The 12,871-nt window shown below is 39.3% G+C and overlaps 1 protein-coding gene across 1 annotated transcript in view; it reads right to left on the bottom strand.

The window, feature by feature from the left end:
* Positions 1-1,512: 1,512 nt before the first annotated feature.
* Positions 1,513-12,871, bottom strand: part of LOC141426624 (bcl-2-related ovarian killer protein-like) — a 53,847-nt gene continuing 42,488 nt past the window's right edge. The window contains exons 2-6 of the mRNA XM_074085662.1: positions 9,377-9,572; positions 6,475-6,713; positions 5,053-5,313; positions 3,267-3,425; positions 1,513-1,955 (exon numbers count right to left, since the gene is read on the bottom strand). Of these exons, the coding sequence (XP_073941763.1) occupies positions 1,785-1,955; positions 3,267-3,425; positions 5,053-5,313; positions 6,475-6,713; positions 9,377-9,572 (1,026 nt within the window). The 3' untranslated portion in view covers positions 1,513-1,784. The remainder of the gene's footprint in view (positions 1,956-3,266; positions 3,426-5,052; positions 5,314-6,474; positions 6,714-9,376; positions 9,573-12,871) is intronic.

Genomic DNA, 12,871 nt, shown 5'->3' with positions numbered 1-12,871 from the left:
TTTTGAGTTAGGCCCGTTTATTACTAAGCATGCGATATAATATATATTAAAACAACATTATGACGTAGTTTAAGCAAGCCAGCATGATAGAAGGGGTGATCTACTTTACATAAATACATATATGAACATACCACAGCATAATAATCTTTAAGATAAAACAAAGATTTCGAAATTTGGAGCAATATTCGGAGTAAAGTAGCCTCGTTTTACCGGTAACTAATAGGTAAGTACCTATAGCCCAGAACAAAGATAGCGAGTCGGATACTGTAGGTAGATACTTAGGTACAACCATGTACAACTATTTAAGAAAAAAATACAGACCAGTTTTATTTGCTTTCGAGGGATTTTTCGAGAGTCAAATGAAGCACCATGTCACTTTTTGTGTAAATTGATCTTAATAATTAGTTTATGAGCTGTTGTCGGTAATAAATTATAAATGACTAAACCTTAATTATTTACATTAAAAATAATACGTACCTAGACAAGGAATAATGTTTTTGTTTACAAGTTATAAAAATGATTGAAACTGTTGTACCTCGGCCATAGTTGTACCTCGGACAGTCGTCTAAATTTCAATGTTCCCGCATTATTTTAATATCATGTGCTATGTTATTTGAACTGTCGGCGGGATGTATCGAAGTAAAGTTAGTAACGAAACGCAAACGCTGAATGACCTATGTCATGTATCATGAAAATAAAAATCCTTTTACAAAAGCACCATTTTGGAACTTTAAATGAAGCTTATTTATTTAATGTTTTAATTTTTCGTAATAAATTTTAACGGACGGTACGGAACGGTAGGGCTGTTTCAGCATAAACCTAAATCGATGTGCGTTTTTGGACGCATTTTTATCTAAAAACCGGATACGTTCTAAGTACGTAGGACACTAAAAATACGTTGTACCTTGGCCAATGAAATTTAATAGTAAAAAAAATATATATATTTGGTTCCGATCAAATCTAAATGCTGAAAGGTATTGAACTTTAAGTAATTTAGTCATTTGATCAATACGATTTCATCATGTAATCAGCGTCGAAACTAAAAACTAAGATAACTTTTTGTTTGATCTATAAAATAATATGTACGAACTTGGCGGGAAAACTGCTGTGTTCTAATGACCAGTAAATAAGTCAATGATTTTATAAATAAGTAATACATATAAACAGTAAATATTTTCTTGACAAAAATCACGTGTCCAAGGTACAACCTCGAATGTCCAAGGTACATCAGGGGTGTTGTACCTTGGACACTTTTCTCTTTTTTTTCGTGAGCCTACCGTTTCAAAATTTAAAAACGAATCGCTTAGTTTTTTATCGAATAACATAGCCTAATGATGTATCATTAGATATTTTAATATCTGATGTTTATTCCATAATTATTTATTTTTCTAAAAATCAAAAAAGGAAAAACTGTCCGTGGTACAACAGCTTCCCCTATTCGTAAAAAACAATAAGTACCCACCTATTGTAGGTATATAACAAAAAACTGGGTTAAAATAAAACGACTGCTGGTAATTACACACTGGTATACTTTTGTAGTTTGGTAGAGTTCTCGAAACGTTGGTCGAAAAGCATTTTAAGAATTAGATAAGCAGATTACACACCCGAGAGAAAAAAAAAGCTTTTTGCTATGGAACTGATATACAAAACTAAATACTGACAATTTAGAACGGTTACCTACAAATAGGTACAGCTGGAAATTAAAACCAGCGTATACATTAGGCAGAGGCACTCTGGTGATTAAATATGGGTAAGTAGCACCCAGTTGTGGAAAATCTCTAATTCTATTTTCTGTACTCTTGATGCTCAAGTAGGTAAGATGGGTGAGCTTGAATTACCCACCTCAGTATAACTAGAAAGAGGAAAGACATGGCTAAGAAGGAAACTATCACTTTAAGGTTCTTCTCTGAACGCTGGTCCCGCTCGCTTGCTCTAAGCCGCTCCACTAGCCCGTCCTAGAACAAAATAAAATATGTATTTTCAGAATTTTCTTCCTTATTCTTCGCTTGATATTAGATATACAGCCTTATTCATAAAAAGTTAGAGCCTCATTGAAGGCTCCTTGAAGGCCCGATGCTAAAAAACATGATTCATAAACGTCTGTTAGCGCTAATCAGTCGATCAAGGCTCTGCTAAAGTTAGAGGACCGTAGACCCTCCTCTATCTCCCTGCTAAGTCACAAAATGGCCGCCACAAGTTTAAACAGCTGACTGACAAGAGCAAAAAACCATACCGAAGATAAATTCGGTGAATGGAGGGTTACGCAAAGATTAAAAAAAATCCAGGTAAATTTATTTTCAGGAAATTGTATTTAAAAATCCTCTAAATTAGGTACTTATTACTGCTACTTTACTAAGAATAACAAGGAAAAAAAATAAAATTAGGATGATTAACAAATGGCGGGAAAACAAACATCTCGCTTTTTATTTTTTTTCCTGCTAATTTGCTGTCACAGCCGTCATTTTTTTTTTAAATTATCGATGAGGCCATTTTTTGTCTGTGATTTGTCAAGATGGCCAACATAACGCGTCTAATCCGTCTATCAGCAGCTCAACAACTAGCAGACTGCTAGCAAGCGTTTATGAATCATACTTCTTGACAACCGTCTAACAAGTTTAATCAGTCTGCTAAGTAACAGACCGATCAAACCTCAATAAGGATTTTTTTATGAATAAGGATGTTAGATTATAACTGACAAAACCTACCTACAGGTACTGTGCTTCATAAAGACGTCTGGTCAAAAACGTGAGATGTGAGTTAGATTTGAACCTATATCATGGACGTAGGCACGGAGGAGGGGTTTCGAGGGCACAGGATCTTCAGTGAGTGCTCTGAAGAATTATTTGATCTGCTACCGTGGTCGCACCTATAGCCGAATGTCAAAATTCCATCGTCACCATCGCGATGAATGGCGGTCTTCCATTTTACGTGTTCTTCGGCACTTCCTGCCACATACAGTGAAATTGTGGAATCAACTTCCGTCAGCAGTGTTCCAGACAACTATGACATCGGGGCTTTAAAGAAAAGGGCTGACTTTTTTTTTAAAGGCCGGCAATAGACCAATGACTAATTGACTTGTTGTTACTCATGGGCGGTGGTGATCATTTCCCGTCAGATGATCTCCCTCTCATTATAAAAGAGAAACTCACTTTTGCGTACTTAAACCAGGGTGATAATTGATTATATTATTATTATTTTGGATAGTTCTCAACTCGCTGAAAACTTTCAGGATTTTTTGTTGTTATTTGATATTTATTTTAACTTACCCATCCACCATTAGCTGCAATCCAGGAGCCCGTGTCTTCGTGCAATAGGTCGGCGACCGCAGCTGCCGGGGCTGCCACTAGTTCCAGCGCCGGCTCGCCGTCCGCCGCCTCAGCTGCTTCCCTGGCCAGAGCGCCGCAAATGCAGAACACCGCTGCTATCTGCAATGATATCTTGGTCTTATCTCTGGGAAAACGTTTGTTATTGAGTTTCAGCCCGAGCAATTAGCTCGGTCGCCCAGGTACTGGTATTTTAATAAATGGATTAGGTACATAACCGTGACAATCGATCATGATTGCTTTTTCCTTTTCTTGTTGCCTATTTTTAGGGTTCCGGAGCCAAAATTGCAAAAACGGAACCCTTATAATTTCGCCATGCCTGTCTGTCTATCTGTCCGTCCATCCGCGGCTTTGCTTAGGGACTATCAATGCTAGAAAGCTCTAATTTTGCACGGATATATATGTAAACTATGCCGACAAAATGGTACAATAAAAAAATCTAAAAAAAATTTTTTTAGGGTACCTCCCATAGACGTAAAGTGGGGATGTTTTTTTTACTCATCCAACTAGTGTGAGGTACCGTTGGATAGGTCTTTTAAAATCATTTGGGGGTTGCACGGACGATTTTTCAATTCAATGATTTGATTGATTGTTTGCGAAATATTCAACTTTAAAGTGCTAATTTTCATGAAAATCGAGCGTCCTCCCCCCTCTAAAATCTAAACCGGTGGGTGGAAAAATTTGAAAAAAATCAGGATGATAGTAAGTATATCAAAATTTTAAGAAAAAGTTTAACAGCTTAGTTTGCTTTAGAATTAATAGTAGTTTAAGAGTAAATAGCAGCCTAAAGTATAAAATATACCTAAACTTGAAAGATTCCGTATAAAATACGAAATCCTTAGAAAAATATTACTTAATTTTTCGTAATGGCTACGGAACCCAAACCGGAATTCAAACCTATCGATTGGGGTATCAAATGAAAGCTAATAATTAGCCCATTCTTAAAATATATGGGTTATAACCGTTTTAATATACCATTTTCACAGAAAAGTGTGAAATAAAACAATAAGTTTAAAACATCAAAAAACCCGACTGCCTTAAAAAATACTAAAAAGAAGAAAACAAGTCTAGTGGCCTAGAACTTTGTTAAGTAGCTAACTTAAAGTTCAACAGTCGGGACCCACTTAAATCGTGACTTTCAAAAATTCTTACCTAATGGGTCCAGACTGTTGAACTTTAAGTTAGCTACTTAACAAAGTTCTAAGCCACTAGACTTGTTTTGTTCTTTTTACCCGACTGCGAAGAAGGAGGGTTATTAGTATTTTTTAAGGCAGTCGGGTTTTTTGATTTCTTAAATTTATTGTTTTATTCGATTAAAACTATCGATTGCAAACTATCCATTTTTCGGCAACACTAGTCCGAATAGTTCATTGATTTATGGACCTCAACAAATTCAATGGTGACCGCGGACTGGGAGACGAGCTGTCGGTAGGGCTCCAAGAAAATAATGGAGCGACGACCTGAGGCCGTATTGCCTAAAGTTTCTGACACACGCGATCGCAATCAAATGACAGATTTCACATACAAAAACTGTCATTTGATTGCGAACGCGAGCATCAGAAACGTTAGAAAATACGGCCTCTGATCGCGGTGGATGCAGAAAGCACAAGACCGGCCTGAGTGGAGAGCCTTGGCCTTGGGGGAGGCCTATGTCCAGCAGTGGACGTCTTTGTGCTGACAGGATGATAATGGTGATGATGACAAATTAAATTAATACAAACGTAGGTACCTTTGGCCATGTCATGTTTTCTCTAGTCACGCGACGCGCCAAAGCCAACGCGAGCTCCGCTATAGCGGTATCAGAGCGCAACATGGCGAACGGCGCCCGCGTCGCTTGCCGCGCGACATGGCGGAAGACCTCGGGCCGCTTCCTCTCCAGGGCCGCGCAGAGCACTCGCATCGCCGCGAAGATCTGGCTCTCCACGTTGTAAGTCGCCTCCTCGCCGCATTCCGTCTCGAGCATACGTTGCAGACGCTTCATTACGATTTGCTGGAACACAAAAATAATATTTTCATTTTTCATGCTCGTAAACCTCGCATTTATGCTAGATCTAGGCGACATACAATGACTTTTTCACACCTCTCCTTCAGATTATTAACTTTTCCTCCCTGACGAGAGGGAGCAAAGTGCAACTTTTCTGTTCAAGGCTTTTCTAAGTGTTTTATTGCAAATGCCATTTTTTGAAGTTGATAATTGTAACGCCACGCCATTTTCTATGCTGGTTGTTCTATAATAATATTAAGAATTATTTTTTTCAAGTTGTTTAACGCTTGGTGTAAAAAGTTGTATGAGCCACTCAGGAGCAAAATTATTTTCATCTTGGACGTTAACACTTGAATCCCTCATTACGCTCAGGATTCTACTTTAGAATCCCTCGCTACGCTCAGGATTCTATTGCAGAATCCTTCGCTACATTCTGGATTCAATGTACGCCCTCGCCGTAAATACACCATTTTGCTCCCTTGTGACACAAATAACTATTTATGCTCTAGTGCATAAAATAAAATCTTCGTCTAAGACCAAGGGAATCAGGTGTCAACAGCCACAAACAGAAAAGGTTTTAATTTTTTAAATATTCTTTTATATAAATAAACATCAATCAAATCAATCTAAATAAATCAATAAAACTACTCATGCCTAAATAAAAAAACTATAAGAACTACTAATTACTTCACAGTAATGTCGTATCAATTATAAAAGATCTATTATATGTAGAAATCTATTAAGTAACTTAAATCAATAAAACTATAATTATATAGCAATGCATAAAAAATAAAAGGTACATAGTAAGTGAACAAGATTGTTTCCACCGTTGCTATATTTTCATCTCCTCGCAATCGAAGTGAAAAGCAGAGTGTAAAACTCGAGCATTAAACCCATTTTCCCATTGACGTGTCTATCCACCCTCGTCGTACCGGGTCGGATGGCTATATGAACGTCTCGGGTAAAATGGCTCGTTTTATGCTCTTGTTGTACAATCTACTATTAAGGATTGTCGCGGCTAAGAGATATTATTTAATTCGGCAGAAGTGACTTTACTGTGATGTGCTGCAAACATTATTAGTGTTTTTACTGCCACGTTTAACTGATACAAGATGATTAGACTGATATAGTAGAAACACCAATATATTTAAATATAATATTAGTTACCTTATTGGCACACATGGGTGACCGTCTAATCTGAGTCTTTATGTATTGAAGACACAGAGCTCGCCCTTGCCGCACGATCTGGGGCTTGATCTGGGTCGGCGAGGTGAGACACCAACCGATGGTAGCCGATAGCCGCCGGGACACCGCTGATGCTGTGGCCGAAGACACCATTGTGCTGAAGCGACGCTTCGTGCGGTCCAGGGGTGACAGGGACCTCGAGGGAGACGTACGGCCCGCATCTGTAATAATGTATCAGCAAAATAAAAATAAAACTTGTAATTACATTTATTGACCTAGGTTAGCAACCAGCGGCTCTTCACGTTCATATCAACTGAACTGACTGATATCTATGACATCATCTTTGTTATTTTGTGACAGCCACCTATGTAACTGGCGTCACTGAAAATCAGCGTTGCGAAATAAACTACAGATCTTTTCGCGACACATAGCTGAGTGGCGGCCATTTTGGCTGGTAGGCATGGATGTGTATATTCAGTGTTTCTGTATGTGTATCTATTTTTATCATCCAATAAACCATTCTTATTCGTATTCTTATTCTTATTTTGTTATATATAGAGACGGTATCACAGAATCTGATAGCCGTCATATAACATAATTAAAGCTTACTTAGTTACATTGAAATGTTTGAAATACGGAACCAAAGATTTCAAACAGGGCGAAACCGCTTCAAATTATTACTTTTCACTACTAACGTATGATAAAATTAGGTACATGTCTTGCTGTCTTGAGTAACTAGTGAGTGAGGAAGCAGGTAATCTTGTTAGATGAATAAATGTTGCCATAGTAAGTAAGGGGGGCCTTTGCTCAGCAGTGGGACAGAATAGGCTAACAATAATAATAATAATAAATAGTAAGTAAGTGTAAGAAGTAAAGTAAGTGTAAGACCCAGGTACCGCTGGGAGGACAATGTCCAGGCGGATCTGCGCCGTCTTCAAGTCTACGACTGGCAAGAGGCTGCGCACGATCGGGACAGATGGCACGCTCTCGCTTCGGAGACCAAGACCCTCTTTGGGTCCCTGAGCCAAGTTAGTTAGTTCTAAAGTAAGTTTATCATTACTACGTGATTTTGTTATGTAAGTATTTGCGAAAATTGTACCCTGGAAGAAGACCTGGTTTCTGATTTGATATTAAGTTCCATAGGTAGTACGAAAGTACTACCTAACTATCTTTCTTAAACTCAAAAAATCATTTCAAAATCATTTATTTTCTAACAATGTGTTTACAGTTGTTGACGAATCCTCCTTTTAAGTTAAACTATGTGTTACTAGTGCTACTCTTCTAGGTGCTTTTAGCAACAACAGTATAAAATTAGCTTACGAGTATATGAATGTGTATTGGTTAGTCTATCGAGTTCGCAAGAATCGACTCCGTTATTCAAACATAAGCGGATTTCGGCAATTGCTTTTATATTGATAAGCCAATGGATGCTAATGCATTGCATGTTTCATCCACAATCATAAGTGGACGTTGGATTATGGATGTGAAAAACACATTAGGCTTACAGCTTATTTGTACAAGGTTAACTTATCGTCACGTGGACGGCTTGGTAAAATAAAATTATACTTAAACTTAGTGTTTAGAAGCTGTAGTAACTATAGGTAGAGTCATTGACGATGACGCGTGCCGTGGTTCTTATTACAATGTCATTAATGGCTAATTTTGACAAAATAACGTGTCTAGGTATAATTATTGTTTAAGTTGATTGATTTTACTGTTTGTCTAGTAGGTAGACTCTACTAAGGTCTTATTGTCTAAAATCACGACCGCTTTCATCACTTATTTCTGTCACATGGTGTAGGATGACGGAAGAAAGAGACTGAATACGATCGCGGCGTCCACCACGCATTAGACAATACCTATGTGGTTTGGTTGGGTAGGTTGACTAAAACGGAATTGTGCCATGCGCGCCGCGTTAACTTCCCTACGTACGACAATGTACTTACCACAATGGACTGAACTTCAATTTATTGTCTACACTCGGAATCACAATCGTTTTTACACTTCTTTCTTTGAAACGGTATAGGATATGAGTAGAAAGAAAGGGTCAATGCAATTGCGAGCATTACTTGGCAATGCCGAGCAGGTAGTCGGAGGCACCGGGCAGAACAGCCAGCGGCGTACTATACTCGTAATGGCCTTACTTGGCATGCCGAGCGGGCGGTCGGAGGCACCGGGCAGAGCGGCCAGCGGCGTACTTTACTCGTAATGACCTTACTTGGCATGCCGAGCGGGCGGTCGGAGGCACCGGGCAGAGCGGCCAGCGGCCTACTATACTCATAATGGCCTTACTTGGCATGCCGAGCAGGCGGTTGGAGGCACCGGGCAGAGCGACCAGCGGTGTACTATACTCGTAATGGCCTTACTTGGCATGCCGAGCGGGCGGTCGGAGGCACCGGGCAGAGCGGCCAGCGGCCTACTATACTCGTAATGGCCTTACTTGGCATGCCGAGCAGGCGGTCGGAGGCACCGGGCAGAGCGGCCAGCGGCGTACTATACTCGTAATGGCCTTACTTGGCATGCCGAGCAGGCGGTCGGAGGCACCGGGCAGAGCGGCCAGCGGCGTACTATACTCGTAATGGCCTTACTTGGCATGCCGAGCAGGCGGTCGGAGGCACCGGGCAGAGCGGCCAGCGGCGTACTATACTCGTAATGGCCTTACTTGGCATGCCGAGCAGGCGGTCGGAGGCACCGGGCAGAGCGGCCAGCGGCGTACTATACTCGTAATGGCCTTACTTGGCATGCCGAGCAGGCGGTCGGAAGCACCGGGCAGAGCGGCCAGCGGCGTACTATACACGTAATGGCCTTACTTGGCATGCCGAGCAGGCGGTCGGAGGCACCGGGCAGAGCGGCCAGCGGCGTACTATACTCGTAATGGCCTTACTTGGCATGCCGAGCAGGCGGTCGGAGGCACCGGGCAGAGCGGCCAGCGGCGTACTCATCTTCCGCCGCGGACGCAGCGGCGGCACGAATTCGTCGTCATCTTCCTCGCCATCGGGAGGTATGACGTTTATCGCGATGTTGTTCTCTTGTTCTAATCGCAACCGATCCATTTTCCATTTTACCTCCGCAAGGTCTAACTGAAAGATAAAACGAACGATAAATTTCCTGATGACTTTGATACTTAGAAACTTTCAAACGAATCGCATGGATCAAGCATAAAATGTATAACGAGCAGAGGTTTTGGTCTATCATTCTAACACAATAATGTTAAAGTTCATTGATATGGACCTCCGCAAAGTAACGCCTGATTCAATAAATTAATAGGTACTTATGTTAGTGTTCGTTTCGTTGTCTGCATTCCTGTGACTACTAGCTCGAAATGGAGCTACGATTAGACATGTATTTTGGCAAGGGGCCAGTCGAAAAGTCGAAGTGAACCGAATCGAAGTGAAGCGAAGTGAGTGAAGTGGTACCTACTTTTAATCGTAAAACAAGAAGCCCTTACAAACGACCGAGCCGGCGGGAAAAAGTTTAAACGAAGTATATAAATAAAGTCTGTTCATCATTAAAGCTGCCGATTTCAGTTTTCTTTCACACACTGTGCCTATAGGCATCTTACATTACCTCTAAGATAAAGATTGACACCTCATTTCTCAAGATCGGTTGAATACAAGTCGAACAGCTCAACCGCCGCTTCAATGAAATATCCACAGTAGGTAGGTACCAATTTATACTCAACGTGGGTTGTTTATTGTTAAAGCACTAAAATGTAGCTTAAGCCATACTGCATTGTCACGATGAGCGGGAAGCGCTTTGCACCTAATGTACGGCGAGCGGTGCACTATGAGCCTTGATAGTTCTGAGTAGGTAGGTACCTAGTGTAATAAATTATAAATCTACCTGAAACATGCCGTCTTCGTTAAACTTCGCTTTATCTTAGCAAAATGCTCTGCATGTCTAGGCTTATAATAAAAGCCGAAATCGTACGTTATATACATAGGTATGTATATGCCTTGAAGTATTTACTGTTAAGGTATCAAATGCACTAGCATAGAGATTTAGATAGGTACTTCTTCTTATTGCTCAACTCGTAAAGTTCACGGAGATGCGGAGCCTGTCTGCATCTACGACTTCGTGAATTTTGATTACTTTCAGTTGAACTTGTTTCAATTCATTAGGAAGTCTACGACATGCAGTTCTTGTAAAGATTGACTAAAGTTTTTGATTTAAATATGGTAAGGTCAAGGATTTTAATTCGTGAGCCACCATGGAAACATTTCATAGTAAACGCCATAGTGACATCGCATTAATTAACAAGGAGACTCGTAGTAATGACTTTTCTTTTGAAAAGGTTCCATGGTGGCTCATAAATTAAAGTCCTTGACAGTACTAAAATTACGTTTCATATTACCTATTACATAGCTATAATAGATATTAACAGTTCCCTGTCCGTCAGTATGTATAGGTGAAATCAAGTAATATAGACATAACCTAACCAACAAAAAGTGGGAAAACCCCCGACATTGTAACTTCAAAGTTCAATATCTCAAAAACGGCTAAACCGATTTTGATCAAACATGTCTAAGAACCATCGCTAGAAAATCTGCTTTCAAATAAAAAACTGCATTCAAATCGGTCAAATCGGTCCGCCCGTTTAAGAGCTACGGTGCCACACAGACACACATAGCGCTCAAACTCATAATACCCCTTTTTTGCGTCGGGGGTTAAAATACTTACAAGCAAAAATGGTTCTGCCAAAATCATGTTAATTTTATCGATTTCCCCAGTTTCACATTATAGTTTACTAAGAATAGTTAAGTGATTTACGTGTACATTTTACCTACCTGTTGATAAATGGAACATCGTTGAGAATCAGGCAGAGATATCAGTCGCCGTCAGTCAGGTCTATGAGCTTAACGATGTGTGATTGAGTCACGGACAGACACTATAAATCTGCGGACCCTCAAGGCAAAAGCTTACCACCGGGCTGCCATCTCGGGATATATCATCACAATGACACTATAGCACTAGGATTGTCTCGTGAAAGTTGTCATTTTGTTCTCATTCAAAACCACGGACGTGCTGTTATTAAGTGTGCACGAACTTTTTCACAGCTTTATAATAGTAAACGTTTTCATTTATCCCAAATTATGGTGAGAAGATGTGACCGTTGACATGTCTGACTAATTAAAACCTATTGCTCCAGTCACGCGAAGACATTGTTGAGAAATTCAATACATTTGTTTCTAAATTAGTCGCACCGTGCTTCTTTTGTCGACGTAACCAAGCATTCGTTTTGCATAAACTCAAACTTTACTTGTGCCATTATTTTAATGGGTACTTAAAGTGATAAAAGAAACAGAATGATAATTTAAGTACTGGTTTTAATGCAAAAAAATGCAAGACATTGTAAACGTTATTAAAATTAACTTTTGATCTCGAAGTAAGTGTACTGTACCTAATGGTTTGGATCAGATAAAGGCAACATTGGCATCTGTATTTGGTATTAACAATAGATCATCTGAACTCAGACCTACTCTATTCTGGCATGAATATTGATAGGTATTGCCTATCCGCTAAATTTCACATGCTTTCTCTAGTCATATCGAAGCGTAGTGTCGCGTTATGGTATTTTATCTAGTTACTTACCGAAGTTAATTGATCTAATTTACGCTCTAAGTGTAACAACACGAGAACATAGTGATTTACTACTGATGAAAAAACGAAATAAATTAGACAACTGAACAAAAGCTATTTAAAGTAAAGAAACAGTTTTTTTATGTTTGAAAAACTTTAAAAACGACATGAAAGTGATGTTTTTATGTACTGAAAATACATTACGTGCGCATTCAAAAGCATCGTGGTAGGTAAGGTAATAAAACAGAGACGGTACGGGCCGTACGGGTAAATAAACCGAGATCGTACCTACGGATCCAGTTCCTGCTAAGAAAATTTATCTATGGCTATTTTTTATGTAAAATTAAAAATAACAGCATATTAAGCCTTTAATCAATAGACTTGTTAATCCGTCGCGTAGCTACATTAGCACACCTAAAACAAGTCAAAACATGACACCTTCTTAAGGTCTAGCAGAGTACAATGTATTATAGTAGATTGTTCAACGAGGGACTAAAACAAGCCATAATGACACGAAATGTTTAGCCACCCGAACAAATTATTTAAAACTAATATTGGACTATGCATAATAAAGTGAAATCATACTTAATATAATTAAATATTCGTAATAATTTTAATCGTTATTCACGATATTAAATGATTTTTTATTTTTTCCACAGTTGTCATTTTGAGGTTATTTCCACGCCATAAAAATTGACTATAGGTACACAATCAATAAAAATGGCGATAATCCTCCATTTACAAATAACGTGGTTAGCTGTATAAGGGTTCCCAGAGTAAATTAAAAAACAAACTTTAA

Source organism: Choristoneura fumiferana, chromosome 3, assembly GCF_025370935.1.
Source record: "Choristoneura fumiferana chromosome 3, NRCan_CFum_1, whole genome shotgun sequence".
In the NCBI taxonomy this organism is placed as follows: Eukaryota; Metazoa; Arthropoda; class Insecta; order Lepidoptera; family Tortricidae; genus Choristoneura; species Choristoneura fumiferana.
Note: the sequence above shows the minus strand (reverse complement) of the source record. Positions and strands in the feature narration are given on the sequence as shown.